This window comes from Bombyx mori, chromosome 3 (assembly GCF_030269925.1).
Source record: "Bombyx mori chromosome 3, ASM3026992v2".
In the NCBI taxonomy this organism is placed as follows: Eukaryota; Metazoa; Arthropoda; class Insecta; order Lepidoptera; family Bombycidae; genus Bombyx; species Bombyx mori.
The window spans coordinates 14,330,342-14,349,684 of record NC_085109.1 but is presented as its reverse complement, the minus strand read 5'-3'; the positions used below and the strand labels follow the sequence as shown (position 1 = coordinate 14,349,684).

The 19,343-nt window shown below is 39.4% G+C and overlaps 2 protein-coding genes across 19 annotated transcripts in view; one reads left to right on the top strand and one right to left on the bottom strand.

Annotated features, from left to right (window-relative positions):
- Positions 1–491: 491 nt before the first annotated feature.
- On the top strand, positions 492–12,864 carry LOC101737769 (trichohyalin). The gene is made up of 12 exons (XM_038021690.2): positions 492–725; positions 1,506–1,681; positions 2,486–2,689; positions 3,357–3,477; positions 4,056–4,226; positions 5,228–5,349; positions 7,087–7,230; positions 8,038–8,137; positions 9,402–9,578; positions 10,156–10,302; positions 11,374–11,475; positions 12,005–12,864. Exons 1-12 carry the CDS (start codon positions 570–572, stop codon positions 12,140–12,142), a joined length of 1,758 nt encoding a protein of 585 aa, XP_037877618.1. The 5' UTR covers positions 492–569; the 3' UTR covers positions 12,143–12,864.
- Positions 12,153–19,343, bottom strand: part of LOC101739129 (pericentrin) — a 101,638-nt gene continuing 94,447 nt past the window's right edge. For all 18 annotated transcript variants that reach the window (XM_062677046.1, XM_062677047.1, XM_062677052.1 and 15 more), the window contains 5 exons: positions 18,762–18,931; positions 17,999–18,097; positions 16,307–16,356; positions 15,385–15,451; positions 12,153–14,601 (listed from right to left, as the gene is read on the bottom strand). In XM_062677046.1, coding sequence (XP_062533030.1) covers positions 14,505–14,601; positions 15,385–15,451; positions 16,307–16,356; positions 17,999–18,097; positions 18,762–18,931 — 483 coding nt within the window. In that variant the 3' untranslated portion in view covers positions 12,153–14,504. The remainder of the gene's footprint in view (positions 14,602–15,384; positions 15,452–16,306; positions 16,357–17,998; positions 18,098–18,761; positions 18,932–19,343) is intronic.

Genomic DNA, 19,343 nt, shown 5'->3' with positions numbered 1-19,343 from the left:
ATAAATATTTATTATTAAATTTATTATAATTCAATCACATTTATACATTTCAACTATGTTATTCCATAAACCTTCGTCATATTTATATAACGATCTAAAATTTAAATCTTTTTACTAGTTCGAGTAAGATTTTGAAGATTAAGATTTATCTAAGTGCTTAAATAGAAATTAGATAAACCTTTTTAAGCGAACAGCTCGGCTTCCCACGTACTCAATATAATATAAGTATAAAATGGAATTATCACCCGTGCTAGGATTGCATAAATCTGGAACTAATTCTGAGATTGTTCCAGGTTGCAGATTGCAGTGGCTTGGTATCACTCGCATAATTCATATTGTAATAAAATATGCATCTGAAACTGACACAGTCTTAGTATCTTATTTTTAGGGTAAGTAGGTCAGTTTATCTTTACCGTTAATTATTATCTTCGCAGAAACTTGATTATATTCTCTTTGCCAAAAATTACATTACAAAGATAAAACTCTATCGTTCGTGCTTCAAAAGCGTTGCTATGGGAACTTTTTTTTTTGTTTTACTGAGAGAAAATCAATGTTCTGATTAATTTAAAATGCCGATTTTAATAAATAAAGATGAATGGTCGCGTATAGTCAAATGGACGGATCACGACCGGGAAGATCCAGAGGTCGTCCGCAGACGAGAATATGTTAAATATCTAGATTCTAAAAGCAAAGAAATGACAAAGTCTTGGCCGAACTCGGTAGAGGTAAAAAGATGCTGCTCTATTACTATATTATGTATTACAAGTATACGCACGTGAATACTTATTACTGCCGTGAAAAAGATGTACCTATTGCGCTTATTCTGGCTAACTTCAGAAATTCTTTTGAGATCGACTTACTAAACGGTGAACGATGAAAACTTAAAGCGCGTTTGATATTACCTACAGGATCTTAAGATCCTCGGGTCGGTAGAGGACATCCGTAGTACCAATGCGCTAATTTTTTTATTTTTTTTTATTGCTTAGATGGAGTGGTCCGTAATAAACTCCTGTTGCGAGGAGGTGGTCACGACCCTCAGTATTGAGGAAAGCGAAGCAAATAGAAGAAGAAGATGGGTGGAAGAGCCCATCTGGTGTTAAGTTGAAGTCGTCGTGGCCTAAAGGATAAGACGTCCGGTGCATTCGTGTTGAAGCGATGCACCGGTGTTCGAATCCCGCAGGCGGGTACCAATTTTTCTAATGAAATACGTACTCAACAAATGTTCACGATTGACTTCCACGGTGAAGGAATAACATCGTGTAATAAAAACCAAACCCGCAAAATTATAATTTGCGTAATCACTGGTGGTAGGACCTCTTGTGAGTCCGCACGGGTAGGTACCACCACCCCGCCTATTTCCGCCGTGAAGCAGTAATGCGTTTCGGTTCGAAGGGTGGGGTAGCCGTTGTAACTATACTGAGACCTTAGAACTTATATCTCGAGGTGGGTGGCGCATTTACGTTGTAGATGTCTATGTAAACAAGCACTATGAACGAAATTTTCAGAATGTCAACAAACGTAATGAAGAACTCCGTCGTGAAAGAATCGAAGCGGCTGAAAAAGCCAACGCCGAGTTTTACAAAAGTTATATAAAGAAAAAGAAAGAGGAACAACAGAGGATGATGGCCAGCGCCAGGGAAACGATATTCAAGAACAAAGATGCGCCTAAACTTTTACTTAGGTATTACCTACTACAAATAATATTAGCTCCCTAAAATACACCCCGTCAAACGTTATGGAGATTGTACTGGATTTGAGTCTTTTTGAAATTAAAATCTAAAAAATCATATAATAAACTATTTGATTATGTACCTTATACTAATAGCGTTTAGCTAAAGAATGATGCAAAGAATTTGCGAAAAAAAGAGTGGCACGCCATACTTAGCACTTCTAAGCATCTAAATGGGGCATGATAAAAATTACTACCCATAAGCGTACGCGCTATCGTCGATACGTCTAAAATATGTTAGAAGAATTCCCTTATCGACTTTATTTAAATTGACAGTTGACAAGATATTATGTACTTTTAAAATCTTAAGAAGTCGTCGTGGCCTGACGGATAAGACGTCCAGTGCATTCGTGTTGAGCGATGCACCGAATGCGATGTGTTCGAATCTCAGGCGGGTACCAATTTTTCTAATGAAATACGTACTCAACAAATGTTCACGATTGATTTCCACGGTGAAGGAATAACATCGTGTAATAAAAATGAAACCCGCAAAATTATAATCTGCGTAATTACTGGTGGTAGGACCTCTTGTGAGTCCGCGCGGGTGGGTACCACCACCCTGCCTATTTCTGCCGTTTTTGGGCCCCCAGTCCAAAAATTGAAGCAAATCATCAAGCGCGGGCCACACTGTGCCAAAAAAACAAGTGTTTTTTCGCTCTATCAGACACTTCTATCATATCTGAACCATGATCTACTTAACGCCACAAGGGACAATTCGGAACACGTAATTCACAAATCAAAAACTTTGTCTTAAAGCTCCGTAATCGAGACCGTTATACAAAAGGAGCGCATGGAACAACTAAAATTTCAAGAGAAACTGCGACAGATAAAAGCTGAACAAAAGAAGAAAAATGATGACGAAATTATAGCGAAAGCAAAGCAGTGGAACAAATTGATTGAGTTGAAAAAGAAGCGAAGATTTGATGCAAACAAGCAACACCAGAAAGAAATAACAGAGCAGTAAGACTTTATAATTGAAGTGCTTGTTATATTATTCTTATAAGAATTGTGATATCTTTTAAGGGCAGTATAGGCAACGAAGATCCGGACATTAAGGTTAGCCGGCGTTAGAACGGCTCATATCTAACGGTAGTCGTTTTAAGGTTGGTGACGATAATCGTAATAATAGGCATTCTACCTATTCCTGAAGCAGTCATGCGTTCCGGATTGAAGGGTATGACAGTCGCTTAACAATACAATCCTGACTTTGATATCGTGTACTAAGGTTAAGGGTTGCGGCCATCAAGCCGTAGGTCCATTGGCTCGAATAATCATTTAACTTCAGATAAATTATGAGCTCGAGCATAAAAAACTTATATGTCGGAGAAGCCACAATTATTAACACCATCGTCAGATATCATAGGGGCGAATAGGGTGATCGAGCTGAGAAAAATATTGAGTACACCAATCACGTTTGTTATCTTATAACAATTTAGCAATCTTCTCTTGACGTTAGTAAGCGAAAACGAATGACAGTTCTTAGGACGGAGGCACCGCTCTTCAAGAAGGCTGGTTGGTAAGTGTGATGGCGTCTACGCGCCTCCATCGGCTAGGCTCTGTCGTAGCGTCGTCTCCAACATATATATCACGACTATAATTTTTTTTAACTAAATTTTAATAATTTTAGAGCCAACGAGATAGCAGAGCGTAACAGAAAAGAATACGAGACGGAATTGAACCTGCAGAAGATCGACAACATAAAAGCAGATGAACAAATGACCGCTATTAAAAAGTTTGAAGAAAATTTCGTAAGTACAGATACGGAATTTATTCACTTTTTTTTTAACTGCGTTAAATTCTCGTTTATATTTTAATTACCAGCTGACCCGGCAGACTTCATAGTGCCTCAATCGATAAATAAAAGATCTAAACTTTTGTATAAAATAAATTTAAAACAATCCGTCCGACACATCAAAGGAAAACAAAATTGTTGTTTTTATTTCATTCCGAGCATTTTCATTTTTATCTACCTTTTAAACCTTCTCTGGACTTCCACAAATAATTCAAGATCAAAATTAGCCAAATCGGTCCAGCCGTTCTTGAGTTTTAGCGAACTAACGAACAGCAATTCCTTTTTATATATCACTACATAGTATAAAACAAAGTCGCTTTCTCTGTCCCTATATCCCTATGTATGCTTAAATCTTTAAAACTACGCAACGGATTTTGATGCGGTTTTTTTTAATAATAGAGTGATTGAAGAGGAAGGTTTATATGTATATTAACATCCATTAAATAGTGGAGAAATACTGTTATTAATAATAAATTACAGTTCCCTAAGTTATATAGATCAAATCAATAAATATAACAATGTGGTGTATTGCAGAAAGCATCGGAGAAGGCTCGCATCTGGTCGGACATGGAGCGCTCGCGCCAGGAGTCGGAGGCGCGTCGCAACGAACAAGCCGCCAGAGAACGCTTGGATGACAAGCTGCTCGAAGTGCTGCTGCGGTCCCGGGCCAGGATAGAACGGAGACGAGCCCAAACCGAATTAGATGTAAACTATCCTTGATTTTATTCCCGATCCTGCGGACAGAATGGAAAGCAGTCGACGTCGCTCCAAACACGTCATTTCGGATCCTCGCGGTCCACTAACGGTGCTTCTAGGTACCTACCTCAAGCACAGGTCATCATTCTCGTCGTACGAGTAAATTAGCTCTCAGACACAGCCCACTGAGTTTCTCGCGGGATATTCTCAGTGGGTCGCGTTTTCGATCCGGTGCTAGATTCTGCGAATCACGACCATTGCTAGGGTTCGTGTTAGCAACGTCGTCAGGGATGAGCCCCGTGAGCTCACCTACTTGTTAAGGCGATGTAGCCTCTCAAGGCTTATCAGCTTAGGTAGGCAAAAAAGTCTTGATTTTATTTACATAGACGTCATAGACATAATGAAGAAGGTGTAAATAAAATGTTGGCGAGGTCTAAGCATGACTGATTGATTTACGATTTACGTTGCGGCTTCTCAAAACATATACAATTGTATTTTTACTGGTGGTAGGACCTTTTGTGAGTCCGCTCGGGTAGCTAGGTACCCCCACCTTTTTTTTTTATTGCCCTTGTAGGCAGACGAGCAGAGGGCCCACCTGATGGTGAGTGGTTACCGTCGCCCATGGACTTCAGCAATGCCAGGGGCAGAGCCAAGCCGCTGCCTACCGCTAAAACCACCTTACCTATTTCTGCCGTGAAGCAGTGATGCGTTTCGGTTTGAAGGGTGGGGCAGCCGTTGTAACTATACTTGAGACCTTAGAACTCATATCTCAAGATGTGTGGCGGCATTTACATTGTAGATGTCTATGGGCTTCAGTAACCACTTTAGCCCAGGTGGGCTGTCAGCTCGTCCGCCCATCTATGCAATTTAGCCTGTCGATGAATACCTACCTCGCTCTCCCCAAAGACGCCACATTGAGCGCACACGTCATATTCATTTTAATAGGGTAAGGGTCAGGGGTAATCTTGTAGTTCACACTCTGTATTTCGACAAGGTTAATTCTGTCGCAGGTGAAGAACGAGAAGCTGCGAGTGCTGGAAAAAATAAGCCAGCGCCTGGAGTCCGGGGACGCAGCCCGGGAACAGCACGAACAGGCCATTTTGAATAAAGCCATCAAAGAAAAATCTGATGCGTGAGTTATTGAAATAATCACATTGCTTTTCCTGCTTCTATCAGAATAAACCAGGTTTGTAGCGGTAGGTGTCTGCGATCCTGTCATTACTCAGTATCACTCGCCATCAAGTGGACCATATGCTCGTCTCTCTATTACCTACAGCAATAAAACAATGTATTTATGTTGTAATTAATTTTGTAATTTTGCATCTGGCCATGTCACTGGCGTGTCAATTGCCTCTGGAAATCATAACATGGACATAATTGCCGCAAACGCTTTCTTCAGCTAGTTTTTACTAGTAGCAGCTGTCTCGCGACCACTTTAGCTGCGTGTTAAATTATGTTTATTTTCAATTCTCACTCACTCTTGTTTAATCCGAATCCACAGCGGCGACTAAAAAAACTCCAAAATAAAGGAAAAGCTACTCTGAGATCCCATTAAACTTAATCAGAAAACAGGATGCGTAGGAGTTAAAAGTTCCGAATATCGGTAGCTATATCGTGTAGCGGGTAGAGGCTTTCCCGCTGTAGTACTGTATACGAACGCTGTATACGATACTAATGAAGATCGTGCCATACGTCTGGTTTATTTTAGTTATTTTCATAGTGTTATGTCCTATGGCATTTTGCTATGGGGCAATGCTGCCGATGTCGAAACTATTTTCATCCTGCAGAAGAGGGCTATTCGTGCTATTTATAATATGCACCCGAGGGAATCCTTGAGGGACAAGTTTAAGGAAATCAAAATTCTAACTTTAGCGTCCCAATACATTTTTGAAAAATTGTACGTGCGTAAAAACATTGAAGAATTCCCCAGAGTCTGCGATTTGCACAATGTGAACACTAGGAACAAACATAGCCTTGCATTGCCGGCGGCTCGAATTAAGAAAATAAGCAACTCTTTTAGGGGACTGGGTGTACAACTTTTCAACAAAATCCCACTAAACGTTCAATTACTACCCGTTCATAGATTTATGAAAACTGTCAAGGAACGTTTGTGCAACAAGGCATATTATAAAGTTAAAGTATATTTACTAGATGGCACTACGTAGGAATGAGGCGTTCGCTCCTGGCCTTTTCATTTTTCATTATTATTATTACTTTTTTAATTGTATTTTTTGACTTGTTGTTTCCTTTATTGTAAATATTTTTATTTATTTTAAAAAAAGAAAATATTTGAGAAAAAACAAAAAAAAAGCCCGCTGAGTTTGTTTCGCCGGTTCTTCTCAGGACTGTGGCTTTTTTTGGAACCGGTGGTAGAGTTAACATTGTTATTTAGGTATATTTTGACATTCAACAAGTGTGTCATACTGACATCTAAGTTGAAATAAATGATTTTGAATTTGAATTTGAATTTGAAGTGTGCCTTTTTTCCCCTACCTCTTCTAGTAACCTCGAGGTGTTATTCTAGATTCACCGAATTAGTAGGTGAGCTCACGGGGCTCAAACCGGGAGTGTTGCTAACATTGACCCTAGCAAGAGCAGTGCTTCGCAGAATCTACCGCCGGATCGGAAACGCGACCCACTGAAGAGATCCGGCGAGAAACTCAGTGGGCTGTATCTGTGGGTTAATTTACTCGTCGAGACGTTACTTCGTCCCAAGCGACGGGTTCGACGAGAACGATGACCAGTAGTACTATCCCGGGCCTCTGATAACAGTTTGAAACAGCCGCATGCAGTCCACTTACCGGAATGTTATTAACGCGGTTCTTAATATTGACCTAGTTGTGCCGCTGCTAATTTATAAACCACACAGGGAAGAAGCCCGTCGTCGTGCCGACATTGAGAAGCAGAAGCAATTCAGACAACAACGTCAAGAGGCGCGGGAGCAATTCCTCAGAGACGAAGAAAAGAGACTACAGGACTTTAACACATTGCGACAGTGGGAGATCATGAATAGGTATTTGAAAGGCAGACTTTTAGGGAACATTCCCATCAAGGACTGTAAGCACAACCCACAACAACAAAAACAAGGAAGGCTAACAATCTACAGTAGGGAATTATTCCCAAGTATTTGCTTTGTGACCTTTGGACCTTATCGTATAGAACTTGAACTTATTAACATTATCGTTCGCCTGATTCATGTCATACTAAATTACTAAGAATAATAACTAAAACATTTGCTGGAAGAGCAGGAAAAAGTATCAAAGAAGATCTATACAATTTGTGTCTCCAAATATCTTACGTATGGATTTTACCACTAAATCGAAATTCAGTTTCACAAAGAGAAGAATAGCCCAAAAAATCAGAGCTTAGAAACTATAATCCAGGTCTATTTTTGCTGAGAAATATATAAATACATTTGTTCCGAGTTATTGAAAATTCTACCTCAAGTGTTAGTGTGAGCGGTCACAGGTATGTTGCGGGGTACAGGTACAGGGTGTCCGTTTAACACTATGCGAGCATTTAACCTTCCACTCTTCACTATTGCATTAAAACCGAAATGTATGTTTATGTAGTCCTAGGAGTTTTCAATACTTATTTTGGGCTTCCTTATTTTCTGAAACAATATTTCTATGATTATTAGGTACCTTTTGTCTTTCAGTTTTGTCGTTTAAGTAATGAAAAAATATTTATTTAGGTTAGTAAAGTAATTAAACTAATTAACTAAAATGTGGCCATTTTCAGCACCTACGATTGAGCCGTGCTATGAACTCTTCTTAACAAGTTACCTTGTATTCGTTAATCATCGTTTTTTCAATGTCAGGTTCAAAAACGCAGAGTTGTATCATGAATTCAATGAAAATAAACGTAAAGAAAAAGCTCGCAAGACTCAGGAATATAAAGAGGACATTTTAAGGTTATGGGTACGTGTACAACAACATTTTGTTCACAACACAAATCTTGTTTCAGAACAAAAAGTCTCACGACGCCATCCTAAATATTTTGACATAAAATAAAACTTTGATATTCATTTACATAGTGATAAATGCTCTTGTACCCCTTATCTATTAGTGCCACATCCGTCGCAGAGTAATGAGGTGGAACGCATTCAGTAAAATGTTTAATTATTGCTCTTGTCGCAAGCAATGATTTTTCAGTTAAAACTTGAACGCTAAAAAAATGTTTGTGTGCCCTAAAAAATACGTGTGTCACTCAGGGACTGCCGCGGTAAAGCTATTGCATAGCATTTTTTATCGACTTATACAATTATAATTAGACAATAATAAAATAAGACCACGCTATATTTATAAACATTAACAAAAGCAAAACATTAACTATCCCCTTCACACTCATAAGCAAGACCGCGCGAGAGAGAGATGAGCAGACTTTTCATGATGCGCATGAAGTGCGACGTCACACCGCACGCTTATTCACAAACACTACACAAGCGCAACGTGTGAATGTGTTGAACGCGAGCTACATGGTAGGCGTTTAGGGGGGTGTTAGGTTTTATTTTCGTTACGCAATTTCTTGATTCGGTCGACGCGCTCAAAGCCCGTGATAAAAGCTATGCAATAGCTTAAAAAAATTGTGTGTCCTAGTTTAAAAAAAAGACGGGCCAGATGGATTCCCTACGTGTCTAGTGTTTAGCGGTTATCGTAGTCCATATCTGAGAACAGCCGTTACAAATTACGTCAGTAATAGAAAATGAAAAATTAAAAACAATGGGTATCATACCGTACTTTGAACACTCATGAATTGTTGATTGGAGCCCTGTTCTCGGTTTAGGTTTTGATATTTTTAATGATGTTGACAATGATCAGATACCACCGCCTGAGCATATCACCGATTTTACTGGTGGTAGGACCTCTTGTGTGTTCGCACGGGTATACCTACCCCGTACCCCGCCAACCCGCCTATTTCTACCGTGAAGCAGTAATGCGTTTTGGTTTGAAGGGTGATGTAGCCGTTGTAACTATACTGGGATCTTAGAACTTATATCTCGAGGTGGGTGACGCATTTACATTGTAGATGTCTATGGGCCCCAGTAACCACTTAACACCAGGTGGGCTGTGAGCTCGCCCACCTATCTAAGCAATAAATAAAAAAAAGTCTGTCAGTGTATAAAAAAAACGAAAAATCGTTTATCACATCTTGCTCAATTTGGTCTTTGTAACGAATCGTCAGAAAGAGCGTTCGGACCGCGAGGCTCAAGAGCTAGCGGACACCCGCTACTTCTACGGGGAGCTAGCCGAACAGAACATGAGGGCGGAAGATGAGAAGCTCCTGGAGCACGCCGCCAGCCTCGTGCTGGAGGCGCAGCAGAACGGAAGACCTGACTATGCTATCAGAAAGGCAGTGGACGTGAGAACTTCGATGTTTTATTTTGTAGTTCATTTAAAAAAAATAGGCTACTTTGCATTGGCGATACACAAAAAACGTTATAAATACTGAACCATGCATCCGATTGACTTGAAACTTGGTATACGCGTAGAAAATACATGTACTTAATGGATAGGCTAATATTTATATGAGTACTGGACTCCCTACACCAGTTGCAGGGGCGTTAATGATGAGAATCTTCGTGGGGGTGAGAAATAATAATGTTAATTTTAAATGCACAGCGAAGCGGACGGGTACAGCTAGTCAATAATAAAACCTGACTAAAATGCTGTAAAATAGCTGTACTGATGATACTGCTGACGTCCGTAATCGACTGTGACCATTCATCACCAGTCTAGCCACGGCTAGGGCTTCGTAGATAATGAACAAATATTTCAATGGAAAAATCCTTTTCGATTCCTCATAGCAATGATGAATCAGATATTCCTGCTTCGTTTATTTGTGATGGGAGGAAGTCTCCGAAAGCGTTTGGAAGTCGATCTTGATATAGTCTGCCCATCAACCCACATAAATCTGAGCACGTGCCCGCGGTCGGCAGCGCTACTGCCGCATGCGCCGCCTGTACCCGCTGCCAGCGCTACCCGCGTCCCTGGCGGCGCACTACCCCTCGCCCTCCGCCCCGCCCGCGCCCCTCCCCGCTCTGGCGCCGCCCCTCCGAAGACATGGCCTTCAGGAACCAGTGGAGGTATGCTACAGCTCACAAATCAGATAGGCACATAAAATCAGATTTACTTTTCGCAATAATCTCTTTTTCTGAATTTTTGGGAAACTTTTAGATTACATATTTAAAGACAATTAATATTGAAAATGTCTACTTAGAGATTGAAATATTTGTTTATGGTTCCAAACTATTTTTGTTGTTGTTAGATAGGCACAAGTGTTCTCCATTTGCTACGGAATTTGAGTTGCATCTTTCATTTGATAAAAATACAGTGCTATTTTTAGTCAAATCATATCTGTGTATTACATTACATATGTGTGTATTACGAATTTAATTAAAGACAAAAAAATTGTCGTTGACTCAAGTTTATCTTTTGTGAAAGAGCATAGGTACTTTGTAGATGATAAAATAAATTTGGATGACTAACTAACATTTGGTGTACTGTTGATCTTTTCCCGCTACTTTCTGAACAGAGTAGTATTAGTAGTAGATTAGATTCTATTAGAATTTAGTATTGAATTTTCAATGTAAATTTTTAAAATAATCAATATACGACTTTATGCTTCCAACTTTAAGAATTCACACCTACCGTACAATTCAAAGCATTTTTTTTTGTTTTTCCTACTTTTTTTTTTTTTTATTGCCCTTGTAGGCAGACGAGCATACGGCCCACCTGATGGTGAGTGGTTACCGTCGCCCATGGACTTCAGCAATGCCAGGGGCAGAGCCAAGCCGCTGCCTACCGTTGAATTTATGCTGATAGCCTTCAGTGAGCTATATCAGCGTTACTCTAGCGTGTAGGTGAGCTCTCGGGACTCAAACCGGAGGCGTTGCTAACACTGGCCCTAGCAAGAGCAGTGCTTCGCTGAATCTACCACCGGATCAGAAACACGACCCACTGAGAAGATCCGGGAAGGATCAGAGAATCAAAGCAAGAATTAAAGTTTCGAAGTCAAATCGAAACCTGTGGTTGTATTGGGAATGATGATGAAGAACGCACGTGAGAGCGAGGACTACGGCCCCACAAAATTACAATTTGCTCAATTTACAAATTGCCTACGTTACCAATGATGCTGTTTGGTTTGATGTTTTTAGGCGAATACTTCAAAAACGCCAAACGAAGAGCCGAATGTGGAATCGGTGGCAGAATACAAGCGACTGGGCCCAGCTAACGGTCTGCAGAGAAGGACTTCGACGGTCAGACAAACATTTACTTAATACTGGGTGAACGCGCTTGTTGGCGAGTGGTAACCAAAGCTTATTGACTCAATATCATGCATGCAACCACGCACCACGACACACGAGGTCTGAGTCTGTATTGTATAATAAAGATTGTCCCATTCTTCATAATCACCATGAAGATGTTTTTTTTATTGCTTAGATGGGTGAATGAGCTCACAGCCTACCTGGTGTTAAGTGGTCACTGGAGCCCATAGACATCTACAACGTACATGCGCCACCCACCTTGAGATATAAGTTCTAAGGTCTCAGTATAGTTACAACGGCTGCCCCACCCTTCAGACCGAAGCGCATCACTGCTTGCAGAAATAGGCAGGGTGGTGGTACTCCCCCACGCGGACTCACAAGAGGTCCTACCACCATGATTAAGTCACATTGATCACACACAAAATATACAAGTATTTTTTATTGAATTAAGTGAGTCATGGCCCATATGGTGTTAAGTTATAAGGGATAAGTTTTTTTTATATAATATTCTCTTTCCCAGCAAAATAGTAATGTTGTTCGTCCCTGCGAGGGACCTGCACTGGGTGGCGACGGTCGCTGCTCACCGTCGCATGTGACGTCACAGTCGCGCGTCGCCGAGCGCTGTCGCTGCGACACGACGAACCAGCCAAGGAAATAAAACACGCGAAAAATAAGAAAATACATTTATTTTATAATTAACATGTGTTTGGAGAGCGTTAGTATGGCACGTGCGTGTTTGCGGCGGCTGTGCACGTGTGCGGACTAGAACGTAGTTGCTTTGTCAAATTGTGAGTGTGTGACAGTGTTGCCGTTGCGCAAAACTTAAAATTTTACTTTAACCTAAATTTGCTTATTCTAATTTATCTTTGGTCGTTGAGTGTAGATGTGTTTGTTCGATTATGTACGTGAAAGCTGCAATGACCTATGTCTATGAAAATGATTTAGGAATGATAAATTTTAATACCAAGGCACTTTTTCCTTTCCGCCGCCCATGGACGTCGTCCTGTGGCCTATTCTTACAATCGATACGCCTCGCTTGAAAAAAGTATGTCCAACGAATCCGTACCACAGTATTCACATACACATTTAATAAAAATATCCTAAATAGAATCGATCATTTATAATACTGCAAATTATTTAATTCAATCCATTCGTTTGGCTTTTACAAACTTTACACGGACATCAACGATGGGAATATAAAAATATATTTGTTTTGTATAAAAATTGTAATACAATAATAAATATCATTTTTTGCTCTCAAATTGTGGAATCACATGATTTATTACAAATGTTTTTTGGTGTAGGTTTGTCTCTAATTAAATACTGTTACAATTGATGTTACTTTCATTGGCGTAATTATATTAAAATTGTTTCTTGGAATTGATAGTTTTATTTCATAACAAACAGAAATGATATTGATATTGTAAATTGTGTGGGCAGTGTTCTTTACATTTTCTCATTTATTGCTTTAAAAATTATATATATATTTTTTTTAAATTGAGCCTTAATGAAGCCTATACAATAAGTTCATCTTACAATGTGCGGCCGCCCCCGCTGACGGAGACTCAGCCGGTTCCGGTACACCAGAATGCAACAGTAAATAATTTTACGTAAACTTGTAACATTAAGTGTAGTTCACGTACGCGCTTATCGATAGTCAAATATTAACTGAATACGAGGGTAGTTCGATCGTGTCGTCGAGTCGTGTCGTCGTGTCGTGTCGTCTTCAATATATTTAAATGGCATTTTTATACGGATTTTGTGATCAAAATTATAATCGTATCGGACGTCAGTCGTCGGTGAGTCGTGGGAAACCAATACTTAGTCCATCAGATTATCTAGTATTTAGATACATTTTTGGAGCCTGCGGTCGCTTCGACAACTAATTCTTATTAAATTAAATTTTGATCAAAAATCCTTTCTTAATCTAACCTAACATCTAGCTTGTACTCTCGTTGTATTAAAAACTAAATTAACAATAATATAAATCGATGTCGTTCTTAAAACTAAAACAATGGCAATCGTGAGTTTTGTTTTTAGCAGATCTATTCATTAGTCGGGAAGGGCGCTTCGTGTCAGCGGCCCGACGTCAGAAGACAAACTAAAGTATTATCGAGATTACAGAAAAAATACGCAATGAAAATTAATCAAAGTAATTTACAATATTTACATACAAACACTTGGTAATTTTACTTTCTCCTAACTGTCGGGTACTAATTGTTTCTTTCCACGTCCTATATACTCTAACACAGAAACTTAAATTTAAAATTGTCATTCAATCACACTCTAACGTAACTGTGGAGGGAGTTCACTCCGCACCAGCTCGGGACTGGGCGGACAACCCTTCCGTCAAGTCTAATACAATAAATATCTCCACGCAATATTTGAATACTTAAAATAAATTTCGTTTTATATACAATAAAAACTATGAATAGGCGGAGCGATGAACGAAAACAAACAATTTACATTCTCCGACGTATTCCATAAATAATAATTTTAAACTAAAAATTATTAACACATATATTATTACTATATTATTATTATACATATACGTTTTGGCACTAATCTAATACTTAACACGAAAAAGAGAATTAAAACCGCGTTTTGTTGCCGAAACATAAAATTCTTAAGTTTAAAAAAATGCTCGAGAGTTGCCAACTTTTTAAAGAAAATATCAACGGAAGAAAATACAAAAATTTTAAAATTTACCCTGCATTTAAAAAAAAAACACTTAAATATATTACGCAATATCTAAAACTAGTCATCGCCTTGGCTTGATATGGTGGGTTCCGTGTTACATATTTATTTGGGATATTTTGTACTTTTCATACAGTGCAACACTAGCGACACTAGCGCTAGTCGGCATTATTTGTGCAATTTTGACGTTAATTCTGTCACTCTTTTAATTCTATAAGGCATTATATCACCGAAGGCCACGTCAGACTAACACAGTAATGTCAACGTTGACACTTGACAGTTGTGGATGTCACGTGCGGCGCACGCGTGTTGAGGTCTGCGGGTCATGTGCGGTCCGCAGGTCTGAGGGTCTGGTTGAGGCACCGGCTGACCGCCTCCAGCTTGTTGAGGTAGGCCGCCGCCATTTCACCACGAGGTGAACTGGGCAATTAAATTTTCATTAATGATTGTGTCTCGCGAGGGGCACCGGAATACATTTGCACTGTTGGGAGGAGCGGCCGACCCGCCAGCCCTTTGTCGAGCGCCATAGAACATTTATTTATTTATTGCTTATCTGATCAGAACATGCATTAGAGCAGCTGTCACCTTCAAACCTTAATCGATCATTACGTAAACCATAAACCAGAAATTTAATACGCTTTTATTAGCTTCAGACGTATGCATGTTTGTAACGGAATCTTTGAACATGATTTTGACCCCCTTCAAAACGTCGGATTAACTCGAAATTTGGTATACTAATTAAGGACCGATGACAATTCAATGTAAAAAAATTATATTGAAAAAACTGAAATTCAACTAAAAAATTAAAAATAAATAATATTTAAAAAAACTAACAAAATACGCTTTTACAGAAAATCCAACTAAAAAATAGAAAATAAATTTTAATAAATTTAAATTAAAAATAGTGTAAGAAAAAATTATTTTATTGTAAAAAAAGCGTGGGGTGCTTTTCAGGATATTGTCAAAATAACCCTTCTACTCATATTGTGTTCATAAAATATTTATAAGTACTGATACCATGCACCCCACACTTTTTTTAGTTGGATTTTCTATAAAAGCGTATTTTGTTATTTTTTTTTACTATTATTTATTTTGATGATGTAATTATTTTATCAAACACAAAATTATGTTGATATCTCAGGACAGTGTTTATTTTATACACGATGATGTTCTAGAGACAAAGGGATGCACACGACAACGTACCTCAGCACGAAGGGCTCGCTGCGCGGGGAGCTGCTGGGGCACTGCATCCTCCTGTTGAACTCGCTCACTGTCAACAAACAATTAAATTTTGTTTTTGTGGCTTGTATGAACGAGCTCACAGCCCACCTGGTGTTATGTAGTTACTGGAACCCATAGACATCTACAATATAAATGCCGCCACCCACCATGAGATATGAGTTATAAGATCTCAGAATATTTACAACGGCTGCTCCACCCTTCAAACCGAAACGCATTACTGCTTCACGGCAGAAATAGGCGGAACCCGTGCGGACTCACAAGAGGCCCTACCGCCAGTAATTATGCAAATTATAATTTTGCGGGTTTGATTTTTATTACACGATGTTATTCCTTCACCGTGGAAGTTAATCGTGAACATTTGTTGAGTACGTATTTCATTAGAAAAATTGGTACTCGCCCGGGATTCGAACACCGGTGCATCGCTCAACATGAATGCACCGGACGTCTTATCCTTTAGGCCACGACGACTTCGAAGGCTGAAGGCCGTGTCTAGTTTGAAACGTTGACCACTCGATGCACCACACTTCTCCACGCCTTCCTGTCCTCGGCGGTCTTTATAGCCTCGGACACTGGCAGGCCGGTGAGCGTCTTTACTAGATCAGACCAGCGGGTAGGTGAGCGTCCGCGTGATCTTCTCCCGTCAACCCGACCAACTACTATCAGCTTCTCTAAGTTACCATGTTACCGGTTTCTTATTTAAAAAAATATTATCGAGTATGGACATAATCCAGATCATGATGATATTATTAATTTATCCCTAATGGGAAAGACAAAGGACTTTAGTCCATACAGCCAGAACATAATCCAGAGCGGATGATGACATTCGAGCTGTCATTTGACAGCTTCTAACCTAACTGGAGCGTGAACGTGACTGAATACTCACGTGCGGGGGCTGCGGGGGTCGCGGAGGGGGGGCGCCGCTGCTGCACGGGACTGTAAATATATTCGTCTTTATTGATGCAGTGTGCTTATTTTGATGAAATTAAAAGTACTTTTACAATCTAATCTCGTGTTTTTATTGTCAATAATACTTAATGCGAGATTAAACCATAAAGATATAAGTATGTACGAGTCGCGAATATCGAAGATAATTTAGACAAACGACCATACGACCCTCCTTACAGGAGTGGCTGTCATTATCGTTTATGGACACGCATGGCAATGCCTAACGATATTTATTCAAAAGATTAATTGAAGACATGAGCGGATGAAGGGGTTTAGTACCATTTTTTAAATTTTATCAGTTTTACATTGAATAAAGGTGTTATGTACCTATAAACCATGTTAGACCTTAAAACTTCGGGTTTAAAGGCTAGTTTTAGAAATTGCATGTAATAAAGGAGTTATCTACGAAGAAACTTTGATTTGATTTGAAAAAGTACAAGTAACAAAAGTTCATTGCCCGTTTTCTCAAAACTAACAAACTATCATATCCCCTTCATCCACTAACATCTTCAATTTAATATAAAATTGAAATACTTAATTAATTTTTTAATTGAAATAAAGTTGCAGATGGGGACATTCGTCACGCAATATATAATTAAATTTTTTAACTCGGGTCTCTGGGTGAGTTGCAGTAACCACGTTGTTATGATGATATAAGATGGGTCTTCCTTTAGTCATTATTTAACTACCAACCCAACTTTAAAAAAAAACCATACAAAGGTTTTTAAATTTAAATTCAATTTTGTATGCATCAACATGCACGGCAAACCACTGTTCAAAATATAAGGTTACTTTAGAATCTATATATTAACACGTAAAGTAAAAACTTTGTACCCCTTATAACGAAAATTGCGCGGACGGAGGAGTATGAAATTTCCCACACTTATATAAAATATAGAGAAGGAGTGCAGAATGTTAATATTTTTTTTAAATTATGCATAAAAAATACTTTAAATCAATAAAAAAACATTATACAAATTACATGTATTTGACACACGCACACGCATGCATAATACTATTTGTTTATTGCCAAGCTTTTCTTAATGCTTGTACTTACAGGAAAAATTTGTCGCGGATCATCTCCCAATTAAATTAATCATAAGCAATGAATGAAATGTATTCAAATCTTAGCTGTATATATTTTTTTATTTTTGATGTTAATGCACTGTCGATTGCACCTATAATTGAGGTGACATCAGCCATGAACTTTTGTCAATGTTTTGTATTGATGATCACTTTGTTGGTGCAACTTAATAAATAAATAAATAAATAAATAGTCTGTGGTCAAATTGAGAATAGAGTAATATACTTTTTTTTATTGTCTAAAGTGTAGTCTTGGCGAAATCTTTGATTATAGAAGCACCTTTGACAATAACATCATAATAGTACCTATACAAACATATAATTTAAATTAATTATAGTCGAATTTCGGCTATCAAGGGACCACTAGTTCTTACAATTACATATGGGAGTTGCTAAGACATGTAGAGACTACTATGAGCAGCTGTGGGTTCGTGTGTGCGTGCGTGCGGGGGCGTGTGTGCGTTGCTGCGGGTGGGTGCGTGCGTGCGGGTGCGTGCGTGCGTGCGGGTGCGTGCGTGCGTGCGGGTGAGTGCGTGCGTGTACGTACGTGTCGAGCAGCAGCGCGGCGGCGGCGGAGACGCGCGCGTTTCGGCGACGCACCAGGTACTGCAGCCGCACGGCGCCCACCACCGCCCACACGGCGCACCTGTACCCACATGGACTCTGTAGCCACCACCACGTCTGACTGCCCTCCGCGTACTGACGCCATCACGTGCGCATGCTTGACGTTGCGTGTATTATACCGTAGCGGTCATGGTAGCATACATGGCCGATAACAATCAGCAGCACAGACAAGTGATAACAGTCAGAACGAAAGGCAGAATATTGGAAATGATATATCAGTGTCTCACGTTTCCTGCTTAATCATCACCCTCCAACTTCCAATCGAAATATATTCCTCTCTAAGTTCTTCACCCGACGTCGATTTGAAAGTGCACAATTTCATTACGAGAATTGCAGCGAATTACAGCAATACTGATTTTGTGAGCTCCATTGATTACCATTGTGTTAGGTAAAGAATGTAATCTATGGCAATACTGCCAGACTACTTCCGCCATTAAAACAAGTCACACGCAGAGCTCATGTCGTTTTATTATAAAATATAGTTATGTTACAGCCCGGCTATCCTATAACTTCATACATTGCTTATCCATTGATTATCGTTACCATGACGTCACATCCGATCATAAAGTCCTAGGCATTTTTTACGACTTCAAGTGAAACCAATACAGTATCATTTCCCACTTCAAGTAAATTTACAGGATTTTTTTGAAGTGGTCCTTCCATCGAAGGGACTGAATAAAACTTACTTGAACCGTTCCTTGCCAGTGCTGACCCGGGCGGCGCCGGACGAGGGCAGCCGCAGCGTCCTCTCGAGCTGGACGTAGCCGTGCAGTGTCCGCTGAAGGTACCGCTTCTGCCAGATCAGAGCTTTACGGATGCTCTCCAGGCGGATACAACGACTGTGGAGACAGCGGATCTGAAATATCAGTCCGAGTTCGTTGAGATCGTTTTTTACTGACTGGACTCGTATACTAACTTTGCTAAGCCTAAATAGTTTGGGTATAATTTGTCTTACACAGAAAAAAAGTTTTATATTATATTAATATGACACAATAACAAACTAGTTATATGTGCGTGTCTCTATGTACATTTTTACATAAAATAAACGTTTATTATTTTATAGTGGTCCGCTCCGGCTCCGCTCGGGTCTTTAACAAAAATTTCAACGATATTTTTTTAAATAAAAGAACACTTATTGCGGCATAACTATAATAGTTAGACATATGCTGTCCCGACACTTTTTGTAAATAATAATGTGTTCTACAAAGTCCGTAGTACATTTTTTTATTCTATCTTCGATAGTTTTCGCAGGGCACGCGATGTAAAGA